Below are 23,398 nucleotides of genomic sequence, written 5' to 3' on the forward strand. Positions count from 1 at the left end.
AAAATACGGAATATTCCGATATCCAAAATACCCCAGGTCCCAAGCATTTTGAATAAGGGAGCCTCAACCTGTAATAGGATTTCATACTAGTCTAAACTTGATGACTGCAGTAAGTGGAATTGCTGTGATGTCCCTGCTCCAATACATAATGCAACCAATCCACAGTGTGCTTCTGCAGAGCAAGTGTGCCAAGCTGTCACCCACACTCTGCCTGCTTAATAAAAAAACAACTTCCTTTCAACATGAGAACCTGCTACAGATGTAAACAATTATTATGGGCACATTCAATTAAGTATAAAAAAAAATCCTCCAGTTATTTTCTGTATATTCTTCAGCTCGGTAATACACAGCCATTGCTATATACTATGTCAGATAGTGGCTTTATTTGCTGTTTCAGCTTGCAGCATGGTAAATATATATTCAATGCTGCGCTCGGAACAGATGTTAGAGGATGACTTACTGTCTTGTGTAGGTAAATATTTATTCTGAACTGAATATGGATAAACCAATCGGCTTGGAGAAAGGCAGCGGAGATAAAGAACTTACTGATGTAGCAATTTATACAACATTATTCTGTGGCATGTCTCCAAATCAATCATTTAGAAATGTACAAGAATTTGTCTTCCCACTACAAAATTGGCAGTAATAAATAAATGAGTACTTGCATTATGCATGAGACAGAAAAAACGAGGACAAGCTTTATACTAACACATATAAAAACACGTTAATATGAATAAGCGAGGTTCTTTTGGCATCCAGTAGATATAAAATGAAATCGCATCAAAGGAGTTTGAGATAAGAAGTATGTGTTAGATAACATTCCTATAAAGAAATAATGTATTCCTATAGAGGAAGAATGTGAAAACTGGTCTATTTTTAAAAATTCTATTACTGATCATTTTGAGATACATTGCGAGCAATCAAGTGGGCTATTTTTATTTAGAATTAGTAATCACACCTAGTCACAACATGCAACAGATACAAAAAAAGATGTAACCGGATTCTAAACAACATTAGCGCAAGTTATTTTGCTACTTATCAATTGCTGAGAAAATATGACTTACTTTGGGGCCACCCTCCTCCAGTATCGATCAATCCCATTCTTAAAATACAGGACAGCCAGCCATCTTACATTTACATCCAAGGAATGATTGGTGAAAATATTCTGTAGACAAAATAAATAAATCATATTACTGCTGTGCTATGACACTATCTGCCAATCTAGACAAGCAGACACAACTTTTGTTATTTCTAATAAAAAAAAACAATTGCTAGTGTAAAACAGTTTTAATAAAGCTGGGACTACAGTATATTTGCAATTACAGCATTGTGCTATTATTAAGGATAAATCCCTATAATATCGTCTACTTGGGCACCTAAAAAACTCCCATGTTGCTCACATTACAGCTCAATGTCCAAAGGCACCGATTATCTCCCCTTATATAGCGAACAATGGGCCTGATTCAGCAAGGAACGCAGTTGCTTATACGCACACAATCTGCTGATTGTGTTCTGCGCATACATTGCAGTGCGCAAACTGGCTACTGCGATCGGGACCATAGGCAAACGCAGGGGGGGGTTTCCGTCTGCCTGGAAACCCCCCTCCCCAGCCCACACCATGACCACAATAGAAATAGTAAATAATGGAAGTTTAATAGCGCTGCATGTTCTCCTCAGTATAATAAATGAAATAATTAGAACCACCAGTGGATCTTTTAACAAGTATCAGCCAGTAATAAATAACCTGTGCACCAATTAGGGGATTTGGAAAACATGCACTGTTAGGGATGTACTGCTATAGAGCCCAATATGTACATATATGTCCAGGGCAGTGCTAAGTTCTTCTGCTGCTCCCCCAGACTCCCGGACTTGCTCCCATGTCCTGGAATGGTGCCTACATCTAAAATAATAACATTCGGCTCAGGCAGGATGGCCCTACTTCCGCATTTAATGGCTTACTGTGATCACTGGTCCTGTATATGCTGGAATGATGACACACAATACACTTTGTATGACACATAGTAAAGCTGGATAAGTGCTAGTTATGCCCTCTTCATGGACTGGCCACACTCACTCTAAAATCAAGCATTTGGAACCCCCCTCTAGAAATCCTGCATTTGCCACTGGGGACTGCGATCACAGACACATCGCAGACTCATTGACAGGTAGTGCCGTTTGTGGGTGGTGAAGGAGTGGTCGGAGAAACGCGGGCGTGCAGTGCGTTTGCACGCCATTTTAGGGCAGTGTACAAATTATCCTCTGCGATCTCATAGCATACGTGGCTGATAGCAATTTCTGAGTAAGGTCAGTGCAACGGTGCGTATGAGTCCGATGGTACTCGACTGTGCCGATGGTTTCGGTATTCTGCTAAGTATTACGGATGTGTGCGTATGGTAAACTGGGCGTCCTTATGTGGAGCAGAGTTCGCAATGCAATAGCAGTGGTTTGGCTTGCTATTACAGATGAACTGCATGTGTACACAGTATTGCGATCCATGGGGAAGCAGGCCCAATAATCCTCTGCTAGACTATACCAGCCAGTCCAGGACAGGGACTAAACAGTTCCACGAAATGAGAAACACTCAAGGATGGGGATTCAATTGTTTAGCCGCTGGCTATTTTTTTTTTTTTTTTAAGGCGCCCGACAGAGCAATTCAATTGTTGCTCCATCCGAGCGTGATAGCTGCCGGCACCGGTATTTCTGCTTGCACCCTCAGGAGTGTGTGAGCAAAAATGTGCGAGAAACCAATTGCCCTAACCGCAATTAGGACTTTAGTCGGGTTTACCGGTTTTAAATAATTAGAGCAACCTGATAAACAAAGGAAATAGTAACTATCAAGATTCCTTCTTCTAGCCCGGCTACAGTGAATAATGCTTTAAATGAATGTGATAAGCTTTTATCTGCATTCACCTTTCTCTTAAAGAGTTTTTGAGTAATCTTCAATTGAGCATAAAAAGCTTCACCTATGAAATTCTGACAACATTATTTAAAAAAAAACAAACACAATAAAAATAAACACTTTAAAAAAGGTATGATATACTGGAAAACACTAAACTGTGAACTTTACCCAGCCCTTCCGTAAACTTAATTTCACAACATATCAGATGGAGGTAAGTGAGTTTTGCTACATTGTATAACTCATTACTTTTATAGGAGTACATTTGAATAACATGAGTTACTGAGTTACACATATGCTTATTCCACAAACATTAGAAATAATGAGATACTGTATATACAGAAGCTCTGTCATAGCTCATCACATTTATAGGAATAACATGAATACGTCTCCAAAGTTGTATACACATGTGCTTAGTCCGCAAATGACATCAGAAATAATGAGATACACAGAAGCTCTGTTATAATTCTATAGGATAAAGGAATATTTGGCAGTATTACTGCAAAACTGCCATCATAAAATGCATTTACTTTGTAGCTTATTAAAACCAACCAGGCTAAACACATTGCTTCCATTTGTCTTATCTTGGCATTTCATTCCTAGTAAAAAATGTCGTCAAGAGCAAAGTGAGATTTTTTTATTGAACAGAAGAACTCGCCAGTCACACTCTGGAGACACATTAGGAGGACACCTTCTCACGAACTGGACAGCACCACGATCATAGTCAGAAGTATCAGCCGACAGCCTTGTGGGAATAAATGGAAGCTGCAAAGCTGCAGTACGCAGCATATACTATTTATTAAATAGCGTTAACAAATAGTAACTGTTACAGTACTTCATCAGTTTAGGAGCTTGCAAGTGTCATTATCAAACGGTTATACAGAACTAAAAACATAACGGACTTTAAAATGGTGTTGGAGGGTATGAGTAAGGGATGGCCATTGATCATCAATGTTTGGCAATGGTTTGCTACCATTGGTTGATGATTTGCCATCGATGGTGGAGGTCCGATGGTTACACAGTGACTTTTTTTTTTACTCACACATCCCCTAGCCCTGCCCTCTCATCGTATGTCTGCAGCTGTCACCGCTACAGATGCCCATCTATGGTTCAAACCATCTATCGTTTTCAGTCAATGGTTTCCTGCAATTGATGGAAAGAACCGATGGCACCATTGATGGTAAACTATTCTAATGTCCAACCCTAGTATGAGGGAGTGGACCAATTACAATGCGGCTTGTAATTTGGCCAAACAATCTGCTCCCCTCCTCCCACCAGTTATTAGTTGTGGCTGCTAGAAGAAAGTAAACCCAAAACAAACCGGACCGCCTTGAAAGATTTAGAAGTCCAATGATTGTGTACAAATCGGCTATTAAATATGACTACAGTAAAATAAAAATGTAATTATTTTCATACCGCTGTTACTTTCATATTTACTTACCAATCAAAACCAATGAAAAATTTGAAGGAGGAACAGAAACTGTAGTCCTAGTGTGCAAGGATTTGACAAATACTTGAAACCAAGGGGGAAATGTAACAGCCTGCGAATTGCGTTCAACGAGATTCCAGCGTTTCTGACCGATATTTAAAAGTGACAACTCTGACCGATGTTTCTCTGACAGACATTTAAGTAGGCAATACCAACATGGTTTTGATTTTTTAAAAGGATTGCTACTTTTAAACATCGGCCAGACTAACCGGGATCTCGCCAATGCCTGCAAGGTGCACACTATTACATATCCCCCAAACTCTGATTTTATCTCAAACGATACTGTATCCCCCAGTGCTGCTCATTCCTACTGAATGATACTGAGACTAGTTCCCAAAATCTAGCTCACCAAATTAGTATTAACAATACAAAGTATATACAAGTATTACTCTAATTTACAAATGTAAACTTTTAGCCAACCTAAAATAAATTGAGCATTCTTCCACATTAAAAGATATCTGACAAAGCAAAAAGAAAACATCTCATAAGTCAAACGTAATGCAAAACGGCTATTATAAATGAGCGATAGAAAAGATCTGATTTGCAGGGTACAAATACATGCATCAGCGATTTCTTTTGCAGTGATTGCATGGCTATATTTCCAGTATAACACCACACTAAAGGGGCACATCCACTAGCAGACTGTGAAGACTACACGATTATGACATTGTAATCGTTTCACAGTCTGTGCTGTGCCTACACTGAACGATCAGTCGTTCTGCGCAGGCACCCTCCCTTATCCCCGAACATGGCCAGTCTGTCGTTATCGGCAGATTGACCAGCATGTTCGGGCGATGATAGATGTCAAAAACGACCAGCGGGAGCGCGCATCGCTGGTTGTTTTTTGACATTAAGTTGCCCGATTTATGCCCAATTAACGAGCAATTGAACGGTAACGATGTCGTTATCGTTCAATCACTCTGTTTAATCGGGTAGTGGATGTGTGCTTTAAGAACAGACAACTGCTATATTCAAAAAGAACAGTCAAACACTATTTGCATATTTACAGAATTCTCCATAGAGGATATTAAAGATAACAGATGTAAACAGTTTTCTCTTTTATGCTATTTTCCTGTTTTGTTCTTCGCTTCTATTCCCTCCCTTCCCATGCAGACATTGTGACCTGTTTTTATGAATCTTGGTGTAGACAAAAATAAGTCCATATCTTTCATTATTCAGGACATGCTTCCCAGTGTCCTTATCCTTCTATTTATGACAGTGAGTCTATTCTATTAATGCAATATGCCTGAAGTTCCCTAACAAGATAAAAATATGAGATATGGTAAGAACTTACCCTTGTTATCTCTATTTGTACGAAGTCCATAGGGTTCCACAGGATACCTTGGGTATAGGCGATGGTGGCAGACATCCAGGCACCACAGAGTTAAATTTTCAGCCTCCCAGGATGCACTGGGGTCCTTCTCCTATACCCCGCCCCCGAGCCTCAGGCCACTCAGTTTCGTAACAAGCCATAGGCCGGAGCAGGAGCAAAAAAGAGAGAGAAGACAGTCTGGAACACACAAGAATCACATTCTCACCAGAAGGAGACGGAGAAACCGGTGACCAGATCAAAGCCCATCTGCAGTACAGGTGCGACAGGGCGGGAGTCCTGTGGAACCCTATGGACTTCGTAGAAATAGAGATAACAAGGGTAAGTTCTTACCATATCTCATATTTTCTACTTCAGGGTCCATAGGGTATCCACAGGATACCTTGGGGATGCCCCAAAGCAGTATCCTTTAAGGGTGGGGACGCTCCTGTGCTGTAAGGAGAATCCGCCGCCGAAAGGAAGCATCCTGAGAGGCGAAGGTATCAAAAGCATACTACCTTACAAAAATATGGACAGATGACCACGTGGCTGCCAATCACCGCTGAGGCGCCACGTCGAGCTGCCCACGAAGGACCCACAGACCTAGTGGAAGAGCTTTAATAGAGGATGGAACAGGAAGACCTGTGAATCCATCCTGCCAAAGCTAGCGTAGTGGCAGGCCAACCCTTTTTATGGAAACCAGAAAGGACAAAACCGAGAGTCTGATTTCCTAAATGGACTGGTACGGTCAACTTAAATTCTTAGGCCTCACCAGCAGACAGGACTGGGGAAGTAAAGGCCGGTACTATAATTTCCCCAGAGCCTCCCATTCAGAGATCCTACTGGCCAAATTAAGAGCCATAAAGAATACAGTCCTAGCCGTAAGCCAATTGAAATCCACTAAGCCCAGCGGATCAAATGGCGGTCCTCAGAGAGCCCTAAGGACCACAGCCAAATCCCAAGGAGCCACAGGTGGAACAAAGGGATGCTGAATATAACTTACACCCTGTACAAAAGTGCGGACATCAGGAAGAGTAGCAATCCTACACTGAAACCATACTAACAGGGCAGAAACCTGCACCTTCAGGTAAGCAAGGCGAAGACCGTTATCTAAGCCCACCTGTAGGAAAGCCAACCTCTGGATATCCGGAATACCCGAGGAGCCTAGCCTCTAGGGCGACACAACTGAAAGAAAGTATACCATACCCAATGGTAAATTCTTGCAGATAAAAGCTTCCGAGTTCTTAGCATGGACAGAGCCCCTGTTAACTATAGAGCTGGAAAAACTCCTAGACCTTAAGAGGGCAGTCTCCACCGTCAAGGACAGACAACCCAGGTCTGGGTATCAGCCAGGAATCCGAGACAACAAGTCCGGGCGTAGAGGCAACAGCTTCGGAGTGTTAACTGAGAGGCTCCGAAGATCTGAGTAATAGTGCCATCTGGCCCACGCTGGAGCTATCAGCAGGAGCGTGCCTCCTTCTTGCTATTACTGGAGGAAGAAGGGATAACGGAGGGACGAGGTACACCACTTGGAAGGTCCACTGGACCTACCTACGTCTATCAGAAGAGTCTCATCTCTGAAAGGCTCCACTTGTTCACCAGAAGATTGAACACCTCCTGATAAAGAGGACATTTCCCTGAATGCACGTCTTGACGGCTGAGAAAGCCTGCTTTCCATCTGAGGATTCCTGAATGAACACTGCCGATGACGGCAGGGATATAGCCTTCCACCCAAGCCAGAATTCGGGACACCACTGTTAGTGTCGCCTGACTTCGGGAACCTCCTAGGTGGTTTACATAAGCCATCATGATGGCATTGTCAGTATTTCCGTGGAGGACCTATCCTGCATGCTGGAGAGCCTTGAATACTGCTCAGAGGTCTCAGATGTTTATGGGGAGCGCAAAAACTACTGGTGTCCACCTGCCCTGGAACAAGTGTGGACCCGTCACTGCTTCCCAGCCACGGATACTGGCGTCCGTCATCAGAAGGACCCTGTCCGCAATCCCAAAGGGGGTGCCCCTTGTTTAGGTGAGCTTTCCGCATCCAACAGGCCAGAGAGAGACAAACCTCCGGGGAAAGCCTATTGACTTTATCCGATGGGGCAACCCATCCCATCCAGAGAGGATCAAGTTTTTCAGAGGTTTAAAGTGAAGCTGGGTACTCTCCACCATGTCGAACAGCGACACCCTGGAACCCAGGAACCACATTGCCAAGTGAATAGACACTCGGCGACTCTGCAGGCAACTGCGTACCTTTGCCTGTAATGCAGAGATCTTTTCCTCAATCACAAAGATCCTCCGATGTTGGGATATGGATCATCCTCTGTGAAGAATCAGAGAGGACCATTTCCAGTTTATCAGTCAGCCCGAATGTAGCAACACAGATATTGTCCGTTGCATATGGCACTGAAGTATCTCTGGGGACCGTGGTAACAATAGGAGGTCGCCCGGATAGGGTAACAAGCGAACCCCCTGCATCCGCAGGTGGGCTGCCATAACTGCCATGACCCTGGTAAACCGTGAGGCGCGGAGGCCAGACCAAGGGGCAATGCCAGAAACTGGAAATGCTTATCGACCACTGCAAACCTGAGGGATATTCAGGTAGTCACCCTGAATACATCCAACGACACCACAAATTTCCCAGGCTCCATTGAATGATGCGAGGAACCCTTAAGAATTTGTTGAAGGATTCGAGGTTGAGAATGTCCTGGTAAGACCCATTGGGTGTCTGTACCAGAAAGAGGATGGAGTAATACCTCGTTCCCCTTTGGGGCAACGGAATAGGTACTATAACTCCTGCCTGGTGTGTAACACCCTCAAAAATTACAGGGCCTTGTCCTGAATTGACAGAAGACCTGTAACGAAAAACCGTCTAGGAGGCTTTTACCGGGAGGAGAGGACATACCTTCAAGAAAATACTTCTCTTACCCCAGTGTCCGTGGTGGTCAGACACCAGCACTGGGCGAACTGGAGAAGCCGGCCTCCAACTCTGGGGTCTCCCGAGAGGAGGCCCGTCCCGTGAGGCTGAAGGCTTATAGTCCAACTTGGGAGTAGGACGTCTTGTACTCCAAGCCTGTTCTTATGGCTGAGCAGATTTCCTGGCTACTGACTGTCTTGGAAAGCTGTATTTTAGACTTACCCTGGCCTCACAGGGCCGAAAAAACAAAGCCCCAGACCCTGATGGGACTGTAGCCGATGGCAGACACGCAGACGTAGCTGCTGCCTGCGGGGCCACAATTGCGTCCAGACGAGGGCCAAACAGGACTTGTCCCGTAAAAGGCAAAGCATTCCAAATGGAATCTGCGTCCGCTTTCCAAGAGCGCAACCACAGGGAGCGGCAAGCCGCTACTGCTGCCGAGGAGATTCTGGAAAGGAGTAGGCTATATGTAAGACCGTCTCATTATGAACGTGGCAAAGTCTCTGAAAATTTGCCACTATCCACCTGCTCTGCTGGAGAGTCAGTGTGCAGAGATCCAGTTACCTACTCAGCGCTCCATGGCTCTGTCCCCCCAGCACACGGCCATAGCCGGCCGGGAAGCCCCTCCAGCAAGGGAATATTGGATTTTAGATATATTTGCACCTTGCAATCTGGAACCTCCTTCAAAGAGGACCTGGAGGGCATGGGCAACGTAGCACTCCTCACTAGACGTGTAACATGAGAATCTACCCGTAAAGGTAACTCCCATTCGGAAATGTAATTATCCGCAAAAAGGGTATGCAAAAAGTCAACCGTTTTTGAGGCTGGAACCGCTTACCCAGATTTTCCACGCCTCCTCTAAATGATCCACCTGACCAGATAGAGGAATTACAGTGGCAACATCCTTATCCCTAAAGAAGGCATATATGGATTTAGCCTCGGGGGATATGCAATAACCAAAGCCGCACGGACTGCCCGTAGAAGGCCAGGTATATAGACTTTAGACCCAGACTACGCCTCCTTTGCACTAAGGGGCTCGTGTCTGAAAAAGTCAATAATGTCACCGTCATCAGATGTCATGCCTTTACTCGTCTGAGACCCGAAAGGCCGTTTAGAAGGCCGAAATGGTGACTCCCCCTGTAAAACGTCCATTAGGTGCTATACCATTTGGACAAAAAATTCACCCACACAGGCTCTTGCGAGACCTGGGGGGGCGAAAAACAGGATACACTGGGGTACCATCAACTGTCCAGGGACCCCTGCATGTGATGAGACCACCACAGGCTGCGATAACCCCTATGGGGAAACGCAGGGGGCGTTGCCCACAAAGGCTGTAAGCATCTTAGCCAGCCGAGGGCGGTCCCCTTTTTTGTGCAGGCACAGTGACAGAAATGGGGCGTGATATATAATACAACATGCCCTCCATAAACCCTCAGCGTCTACATATCCCTCCGCTAACTGCACATTATACCAGTACATTATAGCTGGAAGAGGATATCCTCGTTCACTTTCAGACATGAGGAGTGTGAACGGAGCGTATGTGACCTCCCACACAGAAAAACCACGTTTACTGTGAGGTAATAAACACCCTGCAACACTGCACCGCAAGGGCTGTAGCAGAAGAACAGGGATAGGAAAAAGGCTGACAGTCAGAAATGAAAGTACAGGCAAACAGCGCTAGCATTTAAGTCACATACAATGCACAGATAATATCCTGCATTACAAACACTGCGATCAACTACACAGACCAGAGCCTGGTAGGAAACAGTGCTGCATACACTGACCTTAATTGAAGGAGAGGTATGCGGGGGACCCGGACCGCAATGGCATCTGTATCAGCTTCCAGCAGCGTTTGCCATCCCCAGCACATGTAGTGAGAAAATGGCCACTGAGGAGCAGAGAGAAGGCAGGGCCCGGGGGAGGAGCGCTGACACAGCCCGCTCACACCGCTGTGGAATGGCACTGTGCAGCGGGGGAGACGCCGGCTGTGAGACAGGGAAGGCGTTCTCCCCTGGCGTGCTATTAACCCCTGGGACGCCGCGCTGTACCGCACATGCTGCGGCCCGCTGTCCCTGGTGGTCTAGTGGAAGGCGCAGGATCAGTACCTGGCCCCACGCGCAGCCGGTCCCCAGGGAGCCCCCTGGCTGGGGACCAAACAGGACTGTGTTACCGGCGGGTGCCCACCGTGGGAACCCGCCGCTTACCTTGTTCCCCGTGCATCCGGCCACAGTCCAGGTAGCCAAGATCACCGCTAGCTGTGACCCCAGCTACCTACCAGCATCCCCGGATCGGTACCGGCGTTCTGGTACCGGCGGGGTGTAGGAGTGACAGCATGGACGTCAATACTGACTGTCCTATGCTGGAGCACTCTAGTTGTGCAGCCACAGCTGCGAAGAAATATTCAGGGGCCTTAAAAAGACCCCCCTCTGTAAGGTGTGACTGGTCCGGCCAGGCACCGACGAAAACTGAGTGGCCTGAGGCCCGGGGGCGGGGTATAGGAGAGGGACCCCAGTGCATCCTGGGAGGCTGAAAATTTAACTCTGTGGTGCCTGGATGTCTGCCGCCATCGCCTATACCCAAGGTATCCTGTGGATACCCTATGGACCCTGAAGTAGAAAGTTGTGTTTTTCGCGGTTTTTCGCTAAACATAAATTGGATATAGTTGCTGCCAAGAAACCCACTTTGCCAATACTCCAATTCCTTTCACTATCTTAGGTATCCCATCTGTTTCATGGCCAATGATCCAGTCAAAAAAAGAGTACAGTTGCCATATTTATCCTTCGTGTGGACCCCTCGGGTAGATTAATAATACTAGTTGGAAGACGAAACAATAAAGACTTTACTTTGGTTTTAAAAACAAATGGAGTGGAGTAACTTGCGCCCTCTATCCGCAGCTCAGTACCGACTAACAAGAGCACCAGTTCTTAAGAAAAAGCACAAATTTAGAAATAGAGTGTCCACAAGCGCAGTCAGTAAAAAAACGGTAGTTATTCAGTTCCCCGTAGATTCATACGATGAAATCCTCTTGTTGAGAGTTCCTATTGGTGCATGATCACATGATCAAACAGGGTGATATAAATGGCCAACATGGTTTGCTGCACCATACGCCCTGAGGAAGGATCTTTTATCCGAAACGCGTTGGTGATTGGTGACACACTCCAACTGCTCCCACTGATGTCTGGCATACCATGTAATGTTTGTATTTTTTTCAAACTTTTTTTTTGAACCATCTCTAACTCCGTTTTTATATCCGGATACTGACGTGAGTGTGAATAGTTCTTTTTCTATGGTATGTAGTGGGGCAAACCATCTAGTTGTAGTGTCATTGGTTTTTAATGTATATATTTTTTATATATTTTTACATGTTTTATGGACTTTTGTGTGAAGTTTTTCTGGACGTTGTGACTCATATAAATCTGGTACCTTTTTACCATTGAGTCCTGTATTGGTTGAATCTACATCTTTTTATAGATGATGATGATTTAGTAATAATTTTACCTTTATGTGAACATACGTTTTAAATATTAGGCAAGTGTTCTTACTATGTGGGTTTTGGATCGCAATATAGAATATTAAAGGGACGTGGTGCTTGTAAAAGAAACCTTTTGATGAATGCAGTCTTTAATATCTGGGTGAGTCCAAAGATTTCCACATGGTCATATGAAGAAGTTTGATACTGTGATATCTTTGACAGGATCACTCTTTGACTTTCTAAAGAAATATAGGAATTCATCGTATGAATCCCCGAGGGAAACGCATAACTACTGTTTTATACTGACAGTGCTTGAGGACTACTCTGTTTCTAAATTTACTTTGATTATAGCCTGAGGTCCAAACATTAAACAACCCCTATTTGTTTTAGGAAACTCTGGGCCTTATTCAGCAGTGCACTTATGTGCCCTGCTGAACGCAGATTCCAGATGGTCGGGAACCTGAGCAGACACCTGACCCGTACTGCGCATGTGCAGTGCAGGTCCTGCGTGAACGCACGCAGAGCGGCAGCAGACTGTCAGTGATTGACAATCTGCTGCCGTTTGTGGGCGGGGAGGGGGCGGCGACGGCCTCAGTTTCTAGAATAAGGTGGTTAGCAGCTCTCACTCTCTGCCTGTAAGATACATGTCCGACCCATTTGAACATTATCCTGCTCTTTACCAGTGCTGCGTGTTCTGATTATTCAGCCATCTGGCCACCTTGTCTTCTCCTACATTACTGGTTATTCTTGTCCACTAAGAGCCTTGACTTTTGCCCATAACCGTTTATGATATTATGCAGCCTGCCTGACTCAGCTTGTGGCCTTACTATTCTGCTAGCCACCTACTACGAATTTGGATCTGTACCAAACTATTCTTTATGTACTGGTGTACTAATACATGTATTGGTGTTCTATTGTTTTAACATTTAGGCCTATAGTCAAGTAGAGGCAAAAAGCCAGAAAAGTTTTGCCTGTCCGACTTTCCGCCTCCTTCGTCTGTTTCAGAGGCGAAAACTTCCCATGCGCATCCCCACTTTTTGCCCTATTCAGTTCCTAGACAGACGAAAACAGAAAGCGGCGAATGCAGAACAGGAGGAAAGTACTGTCAGAAGTGGGGAAATCAGTCTGTATTCCCAAAAAAGATGCACTTACATAGGGAATCAATGTAGAAGTGTACTAATAGCCCTAATAAAAGTGTTTGGGATACTTAAGTTGTTTAAATTGCTTCTTATTAACTTCTTTGCAAAAGTGCTGAAGAATGTCATAAAATCAGTATTTTGGGGTGAAAAGTAGTCCTGTCACATTTGGAGTACTTGCAAATGGGTGGTAGCATATTTTTATGTCTCTAAAGTAAACTTTTAAAAAACTTCAAAAATGCACCTGCAATCCTAACACCTGACCCATCCTTGCAGACCCCCCATGAAGTCTATTTCGCTATTTTTTTATGCTTGTCCCCACACTTTTTAATTTTTCACCCCCAAAACAAAAGTACTTTTTTGGGGTTGTTCTGAGATAATTTTTTTACATTTTAATTTTGTTGATTTGTCCTTTGGGGGGCTGTCCTAAGGGTTCTGAGTCATTTCCTCACGTTTGCACCTCAAAATAACGATTTTGAGCAGTGCCTTACAGGACAGAAATCAGTATAGCTTTCCAAATCACTGCAGTTTCAGAAATCAGTGCAGAACAAAAATCGTTGCCGAGCAGAAATCTCTGCAGAACATTGGAGAAAATGTGCTGGGAGGAAATTAGTAACTGTCCGTGCAGGTGTAGTGTGACAGTTGATCCTGCGGCTCACTGCTCTTCTGTTAGAGCTCTGCCTGCCCGCCACTGGCACATATCAGCCTGTGCCTTCAGATCAGTGCAGTTTTAGGCATTGGAAGACACCCCGAGTGAACTTGCTTAAAGAAACATTTTAAATCAGAGACTCTACGGCCTACTTGCGGCCGTATTCAATTAGCCACGAAAAGTCAGAAAGGTTTCACCTGCTGCACTTTTCACCTACATCACGTGTTTTGGCCGCGGAAAGTTATCTGGTGCGTCCTGCTATTCGCCATATTCAATTCCAAAGGACACGTAAACGCGCCCCGGCGAAAATCAAACAGACGAAAAGTGCTGTCAAAAATGGGGAAATCAGCCAAAAGCTGCACTAACATTGGGGATCAATATAGATGTCCCCGAATAGCCCTACTGAAGGTATTTGGGGTACTTAGGTGCTGTCAATTGCCTCTAATTAGCGTCTTTGCACAAGAGGTGAAGAGTAGCATTAAGCTGGGTTTTTTTGGTGAAAATAACTAGTCCTGACAAATTTGGGGTACTTGAAAATGGGTGCAAGCATGGTTTAAAATCGCAAAAGTGAAGTTTTGCAGACCCCCCCAAAAGTCTATTTCGCTAGTTTAAAAGTTTGTACCCCCACTTTTTTTACTCCTTTTTCAAAGTAATTTTTTGGGGTGTTCCTCTTTTTTTACGGATTTTTTGACGCAGTTATGCTTTGAGGGGCTGTCCCAAGGGTGCAGAGTGGTTTCCCGACATTTGCACCCCAAAACCGCAAATCTGCACTTTTTATCACTACCTATTCACAGGCGCCTATTACACAGCATTACGTTTTCGCATACGCGAAAACTATTTGGAATTGAACACGGCAAAAAGTTTTTCCGCCTGGCGAAATGACGTCATCCACGATACTTTTCCGCAAACAACGGCTTTTCGCATCTAGTTGAATACGGCTCTTGGTGGGCACCATGTAGACCTCCATGGCCCTGATTAATTCAAACATAGTCAAAAACCTAAACCTGGTCAAACTACAGAACCATGCCAAACTTGGTGGAGCTACGGACAGATCTCTGGCCGTGCATAAAGGATTAACAGACACACAGACTTTCTCGCTTTTTTTTAATAGATAAGGGGATGGAAGAATGTTTTTAAAGCAAGAGGAGGATAAATGAACTTCTTAACTTCTATGATTCTATGTATCCTCTAAGTGGCAATATCGTAATTGTCTTGTTTGTAAAGATAATTGAGCTTGCATTTAGTTTACAGAAAATGAGACTGAACCCTCCAAGAGAATAGGAAACAGCTATAGCAAAATGCGTGCCAAAAGATCACACACAAAATAATAAAAAAAAAGTTTTACATTTTAAAAGCAATTTTTAAGAGCTATTAAAATAAAGATTATTATACACTAGGCACATTATCAGAATACCGTGCAAAATGATATTTTCTCCCTGGAATATTCTACAATAAATACCTATACATACCTATGTCCTAACACATATGTAAATAAGGAATAGACCGAACACAACAGTGTTCTGTAGCAGAAATGTGAAAAAAAATCCCTTTAAATGTTACTGAATGCAAAACAAAAACGGTAAAGTAAAAATAAAATATATTTGATATATAAAAGAAAAATACAATAGGAGAGCCTGACGTATACAAAAACAATACGACAACATTAAAATGTGCCACTTGAACACAGATAAATTGTGACAATGCGCCTGACAGCAGAAGAAAGGCCTGTCAATTCAAAATAAGATAAATGAAGCAAATCTAGCTCACTGAAAGTCAAGTGAAAGGCAGGAATCTCGATGGAACAGCCTGACAAAAAGAAAATGCACAGGAGATACAATACTCCATAAACAAGAGCCTTTTATTAACCCATTAAGTTTAATGGGAAGAGACCTGCTATATGAGGTGTGCTGACGTATAGGATGAGGACTGATCAGCTGTTAAAAGGCTGAAAGATCTTGGAATTAAAGATTTATTTGTGATATTCCCTGTGGCATACACATTTCTTTGTGGTAGAGAAACTTTGTCCATTGCCATCACTGATACCCAACTTCAATTATCTGCAACGTGATACATTATTTACTAATTATTTTAATTATGTCACATTTTTTTCAGATAACCTAGTAGAAGGTTATGATGAGTATTCAGGACACGACTTCCATATTGGAAACACACAACTTGCCGTTAACTTTAAAAGCATTTCAAGATTTGCAACTTTATATTGTATATAACCAAACTTTCTTTTGACTTTAATATCACTAGAATATATAGAACAGGATAAATCATCATGTAGAATGTTCAACATTTTTCTTTTACATAAGATTTTATAACTTGGAAATAAGAATATAATTTACACACAGTTTTAGATATTTTTACAACCATCAAACATTACAACTGTCTGATGTGATTAAGCCATTGAAAAATAATTTTATATGTGCACGTTACATGACGATTAGTTTCCCATACTGTGCAGAGGTTCCCAAACGCGGTCCTCAAGGCTACCCTACAGTTCAGGTTTTAAGGTTAACCATGGTTGAGCACAGCTGGTTAAAACAATCTGTTGGGTTGCCTTGGGGACAGAGGCCCTGATTCAGAGCCGGTCGCTCTGAATCAGGGCGTCTTTTTTTTTTTTTTTATGGAGCAGCCTTCTGGCCGCTTGCATTGCTGTGGGTTGCCACCCACAGCTAATGTGAGCGGCCAGGATGATGGTCGCGATGGTCAAGACCATCGCGACCATCGGGCTTGCGAAGAGACCCTTGTGGTAGGGTCTCGTGGCCGCAAGCCCCAGAGAGCTTTCGGCTCAAACAGAGCCGAAAGCTCTCCCACTGACATCACTTGTGATGCCAGTGGGGCCGCCCCCAAACGGTAGGCATTCAGATGGGAACGCCTCCGTCTGGGCAGCCACCCCCCCCCCCGACCCGCCCACCAAAGGGGGCGTGCTGTCACTCAACATCGACAGCACGCCCCCTTTGGTGCGAGACCCAGAGCGACGGATTGCCCGTCGCTATGGGCCACCATCGACCCGGTTTGCGAGCGCTCAGCGCTTGCGACCGGGTCTGAATCAGGCCCAGAGTTTGGGAACCTCTGCACCAGTGCATTGCATGCAATATAGCAAATAGTGCTACTGCAGCCTTTATGGAAAACAACGTTTAAAGTTTACATGCATTTTATTTCTTGCATGCTTGCGATTTTATACATGATACAGTATGACCTAAAGAGATAACTACTTTTTTTTTTAAGGTTAACTTTTACTCTTCTTATCACCTGTTAATTCTAATAGTTTTCAGCCTAAAATGAGAAAGTGGGGCCTATGCAGAGTTGGAAGTAAATAGGCCATTAGGGGGCATGGGAAAACAGTGTATATTTGCATACAGGCAGAGCTGTACGAAATCTCAGGATGCGAAGACCTGTGTGTGACTAGTAATCATCACCAGCATGTACTTGTACCTGCCCAAAAGCAAGGTTACCTAGGGCTATCTTAAGGTTTGGGCTCAGTGGGCAGCTTCCCAGGGCACCATAATTCTAGGGTCTTTTGAGCGGGGAGGACCTGAGCCGGTGGGCATCTACATGGAGTGTGCGGCTTGCATAGGGCAGTCGGTTGACAGTCGGCAGAGAAAGATACTCATCGGCCACTCTAATTGTGAATTACACACAATCAGAGGAGCCAGGCAGCAAATTCTATCCACCTCCCAGCCCGCAGCCACAGAGCCAAATTAAGGGGATTGGGGCATGCCCCCCCTCTCTCGGGGCTCCCATACTTTAATCACAGCTGCAGTGCAAAGCAGGAAATGCACTGCGAGCTGGAGAAGAGAAAAAGGGAGGTGGAGTCTGTAATCCTTGCTTTTTATATGTTTAAATATTGATTTTGTTGAAAGTGCCAATAAATCTAAAGGTTTACTTTTATTGACCGTTAACATTTTTATTCCCATTAAAAAAAAATATTTTAAAATCTCGTTCCTGCTCAGTGACCGGTATCATTTTCGTTTTATTTAGACATGAAGCAAAGATCTAGGCTCTTATGCAAAAATCAGACAGAAAATGAATAGCTGTTACTCAGAGACAAAGCAATGCACACAGACTCGATCAGCAAGTGCCTTCACCTACAGCCACTGTGAGGAGTTCTGCTAAGCAATTTAATGTACATCGGATAGGTTTGTGCCATCAAGAAGTAATGATATGGGTAAGTAATATGTAACAGTATATTTAGGGCTAGTTACCCACTGGGGTTAGGAAAATCATTATAAACCTCAACTAACTCCATTTGCTCACTTGCAGTTATAGGTGAGTAAACAGATGTCAGCGTTTCACACTGAAGTAAGAGGTCATTGCAAAGAGGGCTCCCCCCTCATACCCATTGCCTTGCTTTTGCTAGTGTTAAAGTAGATGCTAGCGTTAAAGTATGGGATGCGAGGAGAAATCTGACAAAAGTGCCTGTTTGCCGGCTTAGCGCGGTGGTAACAGTCGCGCGGCCGACACTTTAGTCAGAGAATGCCGATTCTCGCAACTAAACACCCAGGTTAAGGGCTGTATTCAATTAGCGCCAAAAACTGACGGTTTTTTTTGAAAAAAACTGCAATATTTTCGCCAAAAAACAACGCAAAATAGGGATTTTGCATTTTATTTCGCCTGGTCTGGGATGGGGAAAACTTATCTCCAGTTTTTTTTCACCAATTGCGTTTTCATCCATTTTCGTCCCTAACTGAATATGGCCCTAAGTCGCGAGAACCAGCATTCTCCGACTTAACTGCGCGCTGAATAGAATAAGCTCCGGGAGCTCCTTCCCGGCGCTATTCAAGTCGCGTTGAATTTAATTCCACCCACTGTCATTGAAATCAACCAAGCCTCCTCAAACCTGCAGAAATATTAATGCTATTAATTTTCAACAACTACCCACCTCTCTACGACAACTACTCTCAATTTCCACATTCAATTCTCCGGAGACTGTTACATCACACCTGATCCAGAATCTAGAAAAAGCCCTTGATGAAGTTGCTCCAGCTACCCATCAAACTCCTTGTAGACTTAGATGTCAAACATGGCATTCTAAATGAACAAGGCACAAAAAAAACCTCTCACATACAGTAGAACAGTGGCATAAATTTCGTACTCCAACTGACTTCTTCAAATATAAGACTATTTATTACTCTTACCGTAATGCTCTGGACACTGCCAAACAAACATATTTCCAATGTCTCATCTCTGCTCAAGCAACTAACCCCAAGCAAGTTTTTAATACATTTAAATAGCTTCTTACCCCTCCCTCACCCAACCCACCTGCTACTATCTGTGCACAAGATCTTGATTCCTATTTCAAGGACAAGGCTGACAAAATCCGAAATGAAATGGTATACTGTTCCTCAGCCAGTGACCTGCTCAATTCCCTACCTGAACCCTCTGGCACATTCCCATCATTTGACCCCACAAATATAGATGATCTACACTCTTCTCATCCTCCTACTCTACCACCTCTCCTCTTCATCCTATACCCTCACAAATCATTAAAGCTCTTTCTCCTGGACTCATCCCAACCCTAACTAAAATCTGTAATCTCTCTCTGTCTACTGGTATCTTTCCATCACTGTTCAAGCACGCAGTAATTACTCCCATTCTGAAAAAACAAAATTCTGACCCTAACACTCTCTCAAATTACTGTCCCATCTCCCATGCTCCTCCAAGCTACTTGAGTGACTTGTCAACACCCGCTTCACACACTTTCTTAACTCGCACAACTTATTGGACCCACTTCAGTCCTGCTTTCGTTCCCAACACTCCACAGAGACAGTACTGACTATGGTAGTGAATGATCTGGTCACTGCCACGGCTAAAGGCCATTACTAATTCTTCTAGATTTCGCTACTGCTTTTGACACTGTTGACCACTCTCTTCTCATACAAACACTATAATCCCTAGGTCTTAAGGACACAGCACTTTCTTGGTTTTCTTCCTACCTATTTAATCACTCTTTCACTGTTAATTTTTCTGATTCTGCCTCATCTTCGTTACCTCTAACAGAGTACCACAAGGCTCAGTCTTAGGTCTTCTGCTTTTCTCAATCTGTACCACCTCTCTTGGCAAACTACACAGCTCTTTTCAATTTCAGTACCATCTGTACGCGGATGATACTTAAATCTACCTGTCCTCCCCAGATTTGTTACCATCTGTATTGGTCCGTGTCACTGAATGTCTTTCTGCCATTTCATAAAGGACATCATCTTGCCACCTCAAACTTAATATTTCCAAAACAGAATTAATTTCCAAAAGCAGTTACCAGCCTGATCTCTTCCTAGGTATCATCCTTGACTCTGAACTGTCCTTTGTTCCCCACATTCAATCTGTCTCAAAATCATGTTACAGACATCTAAAAAACATATCCAAAATTCAACGATAGAGATGTGCCCACGTACATCTATCCTCCGTGCGCTACAAGTCGTGCCACACATAACGCGGGAGCTCAGTGTGACTCAGTAGCGCCGAGCGTCTTTTTGTGCGTTTTTTACCTTCAAGTGCGTCTTATTAGCACAACGATGCGAATAGATAGCACAAGCAGCTGTTGTTGATTAAAATGCTATGCATGCTAAACACTACATTACAGTGTTACAGCCGCTGACACTGTAACGTAGCATTTCGCATGCAGATACACCCACACTCGCTCAGAGAACACAGGCATGCTGCATATCATTTTAATCAGCATAAGCTGATTTTGCGATCTATTCGCATCGTTGTGCGAATAAGACATTTGAAGATGAAAAGATGCACGAAAAGACGCTTAGGCTCTAACGAGTCACACCACGGCATGTCGCGACTAGAAGGGCTGTTAAACGCGCCAGGAGACTAATGTATGTGTACCAATCCGTATCTTACACAAGACACTGCAAAAACTCTAATCCATGCACTCATTATTTCCCACATTGACTATTGCAATAGTCTCCTTACTGGGCTTCCCAAAAAGAGGCTCTTTGCCCTTACAATCCATTATGAATGCTGCGAGGCTGATCTTCCTCGCCAAAAGTTAGTCGTCTGCTAATCCGCTCCATTGGTTACGGGTTTCCAACCGTATTCAATAGAAAATACTTTTACTTACACATAAGGCTATTAATCAAACCACACCAACATATATCACTCATCTCAAAATATCTCCCAACCCGACCTCTCTGTACTGCACAAGATCTGCTTCTCTCATCCACACGCATTACTTGCTCCCATTCACGGTTACAGGACTATTTTCAGGCTGCACCCACTCTGTGGAGAGCCCTCCCACACACAATAATACTTCCCTCTAGTCTCCAAACCTTCAAGCGCTCCCTGAAAACTCACCTCTTCAGGCAAGCTTATCAGATTCCAGAACCGCCCAAAATAACCTTCACAGCTTCCATATATAATTACATCCCCTCTCACAGTCCACACATAACCTCACACATTTTCTTTCTTTCGCATCCTCCTAACCTTTGGCCAACATTCCTGTGTGACTGGATCATACAACCCACCATATACATCTGCAATCTGGCTGGACCAAAATGCAATATATAGCACCTATCCTTGTGTATCAATGCCTATTCCCCTATAGATTGTAAGCTTGCAAACAGGACCCTCTTACCTCTATGTCTGTCTGTTATTACCCAGTATTGTTCTATTTATGTTTCCAATTGTGAAGAGCAACGGAATATGTTGCGCTATATAAGAAACTTAATAAATAAATAATAAGTAATAATCATTTATCCCACACCAGTGACAAGACATTATTTACTCTAATTGGTTAAAAGATTAAACAGTGCAAACTTAACAATAATTATTTCTTAAACAGCATTCCTCTAATATCAAGATGCTATGCTAACGCTATATGAATTACAATGTGACATGTCATTGTTATTAATTAGGATTGGTACAAAAGGAAAAAAAAGCAATGAAAAATGGCAGCATCTGATTGGCTGCTATGTGGCAACACCGCCTCTTTTCCTGTACCAGCTTTGCTACTGTATCTTTTTTCTTCTTTAAAAGGAAAAACAAACAGTGTGTGAAGGAGGGATTATATGTCTTTATCTTCCTATAAATGCTCAGTAAAACATATTGTACAACTTATTGGTCACCAGAGTATATAATTCAGTATCAGCCTCGCAAAACACTGAAAAACCAAGTTTCCAACCCTAGGGGAAGGTGGAAAGCAATAGGCACGGCTAATGGGTAGCCACATTAAAAATAGATTTTACTCACTGCTGAAACCTGTAGTTTACAGAGTACTAGTCACCTATATAAAACTGAGGCAGCCATTTTTATGAGCCTAACCAATGACCATGAGTAGGCAGTTGATGAACTAACAAGAAACCGGTGACATCACAGAGTTGCTCTATGACATAACAGGTCATGGTCACATTCAAGATTTCAAGATCAGATAATTACAACTTTAATTTTGCATGTAAACAAGAACATGCAGCATAAGAAATAAGGAGAAGGCGAGCTTGATCACTGAACTAACACGCAGGGAAACCAAATAAAAGAATGACAACACTCAGTAGATTCAGTGTTCAAGTAAAACAAGACTTTAGCTTAGTTTCATGGGTTAATGTTAAACATCTCACCAGCAAAACAGTATAGAAGCCAGGCTGTGTCTCCCACTGCTTGAGCTGCTCCTCGGCTGGTTTCAGTACTGATGAATCTTGGCTGCTTGCTTGCGTCAGGACGTGAAGCACAATGCTGCTGGCACTATTCAGATCCATAAGGTACCTGCAAAAGGAACAAAATAGTCACTCATCATCTTTTGTTTTTTTAAGGAGCCACAAAAACATGCAGAGCCGGACAATCTGTAAAACAAATCTCACATAAAATATACATCATAGATAGTAACAGGCCAAAGACATACCAGGTTGGTGGAGAAGGTGCAGAAGAGGGGAATGGAACCCTGCTTGTGAGAACCACATTCTAGACATGCTCCACAATGCAGCGACATCACAAATGACATCACAAAGGATTCCACCCAGCAGAGGACTGTTCCAGGAGAGACCTGTGCCAGGATTCTCCCTTTCACTACGTAAACTGTCTACACTGAATTCTTTAGTGCTGGCAAAAGGAAAGACCCCATCTAACAATCCGCCATATTACCCCTTCAAAATTATAAGAAGTGTACACATATTAGGAAAAACAACATACTGTTTACTTTTTTCCCTACTAAAAACACTTCCCAAACCAAACGATTGGCTTAGATATGAAGGAGGGGAGTCCCCGAGTAGGAGTGGCTAATATGGAAGTGGCTTTAGGTGAGAGAGGTCCACTTTAATAAAGAGTAAGTAATTCAGCAACATTCTATTCAATCGTCATTACGTAATGTGTGGTCAGATAAAGTAAACAGAAATGACTTTGGAAAATGCTTGGACAAAGTATGTATCTATGAAAACTACCATGGTATGCTGGTACTTGTAGTTCCATAACAGCTTTGAAAGGATTACTACTTTTGTTTTTTATTTGATTTTCATTTAAGAACTCTGCCCTATCCTTAAAATTATAGATATAATTGCCAGAATTGCAGCAGCCAGCGCTCCGAG

The 23,398-nt window shown here is 43.3% G+C and overlaps 1 protein-coding gene across 2 annotated transcripts in view; it reads right to left on the reverse strand.

Moving 5' to 3' along the window:
* Window positions 1-22,579, reverse strand: part of IPO11 (importin 11) — a 553,468-nt gene extending 530,889 nt beyond the window's left edge. For both annotated transcript variants that reach the window (XM_088444066.1, XM_088444065.1), the window contains exons 1-2: window positions 22,439-22,579; window positions 1,065-1,165 (exon numbers count right to left, since the gene is read on the reverse strand). In XM_088444066.1, coding sequence (XP_088300192.1) covers window positions 1,065-1,165; window positions 22,439-22,576 — 239 coding nt within the window. In that variant the 5' untranslated portion in view covers window positions 22,577-22,579. The remainder of the gene's footprint in view (window positions 1-1,064; window positions 1,166-22,438) is intronic.
* Between the last annotated feature and the right edge of the window lie 819 nt (window positions 22,580-23,398).

Source organism: Taudactylus pleione, unplaced genomic scaffold, assembly GCF_031769625.1.
Source record: "Taudactylus pleione unplaced genomic scaffold, aTauple2 ptg000345l, whole genome shotgun sequence".
Classification (NCBI taxonomy): Eukaryota; Metazoa; Chordata; class Amphibia; order Anura; family Myobatrachidae; genus Taudactylus; species Taudactylus pleione.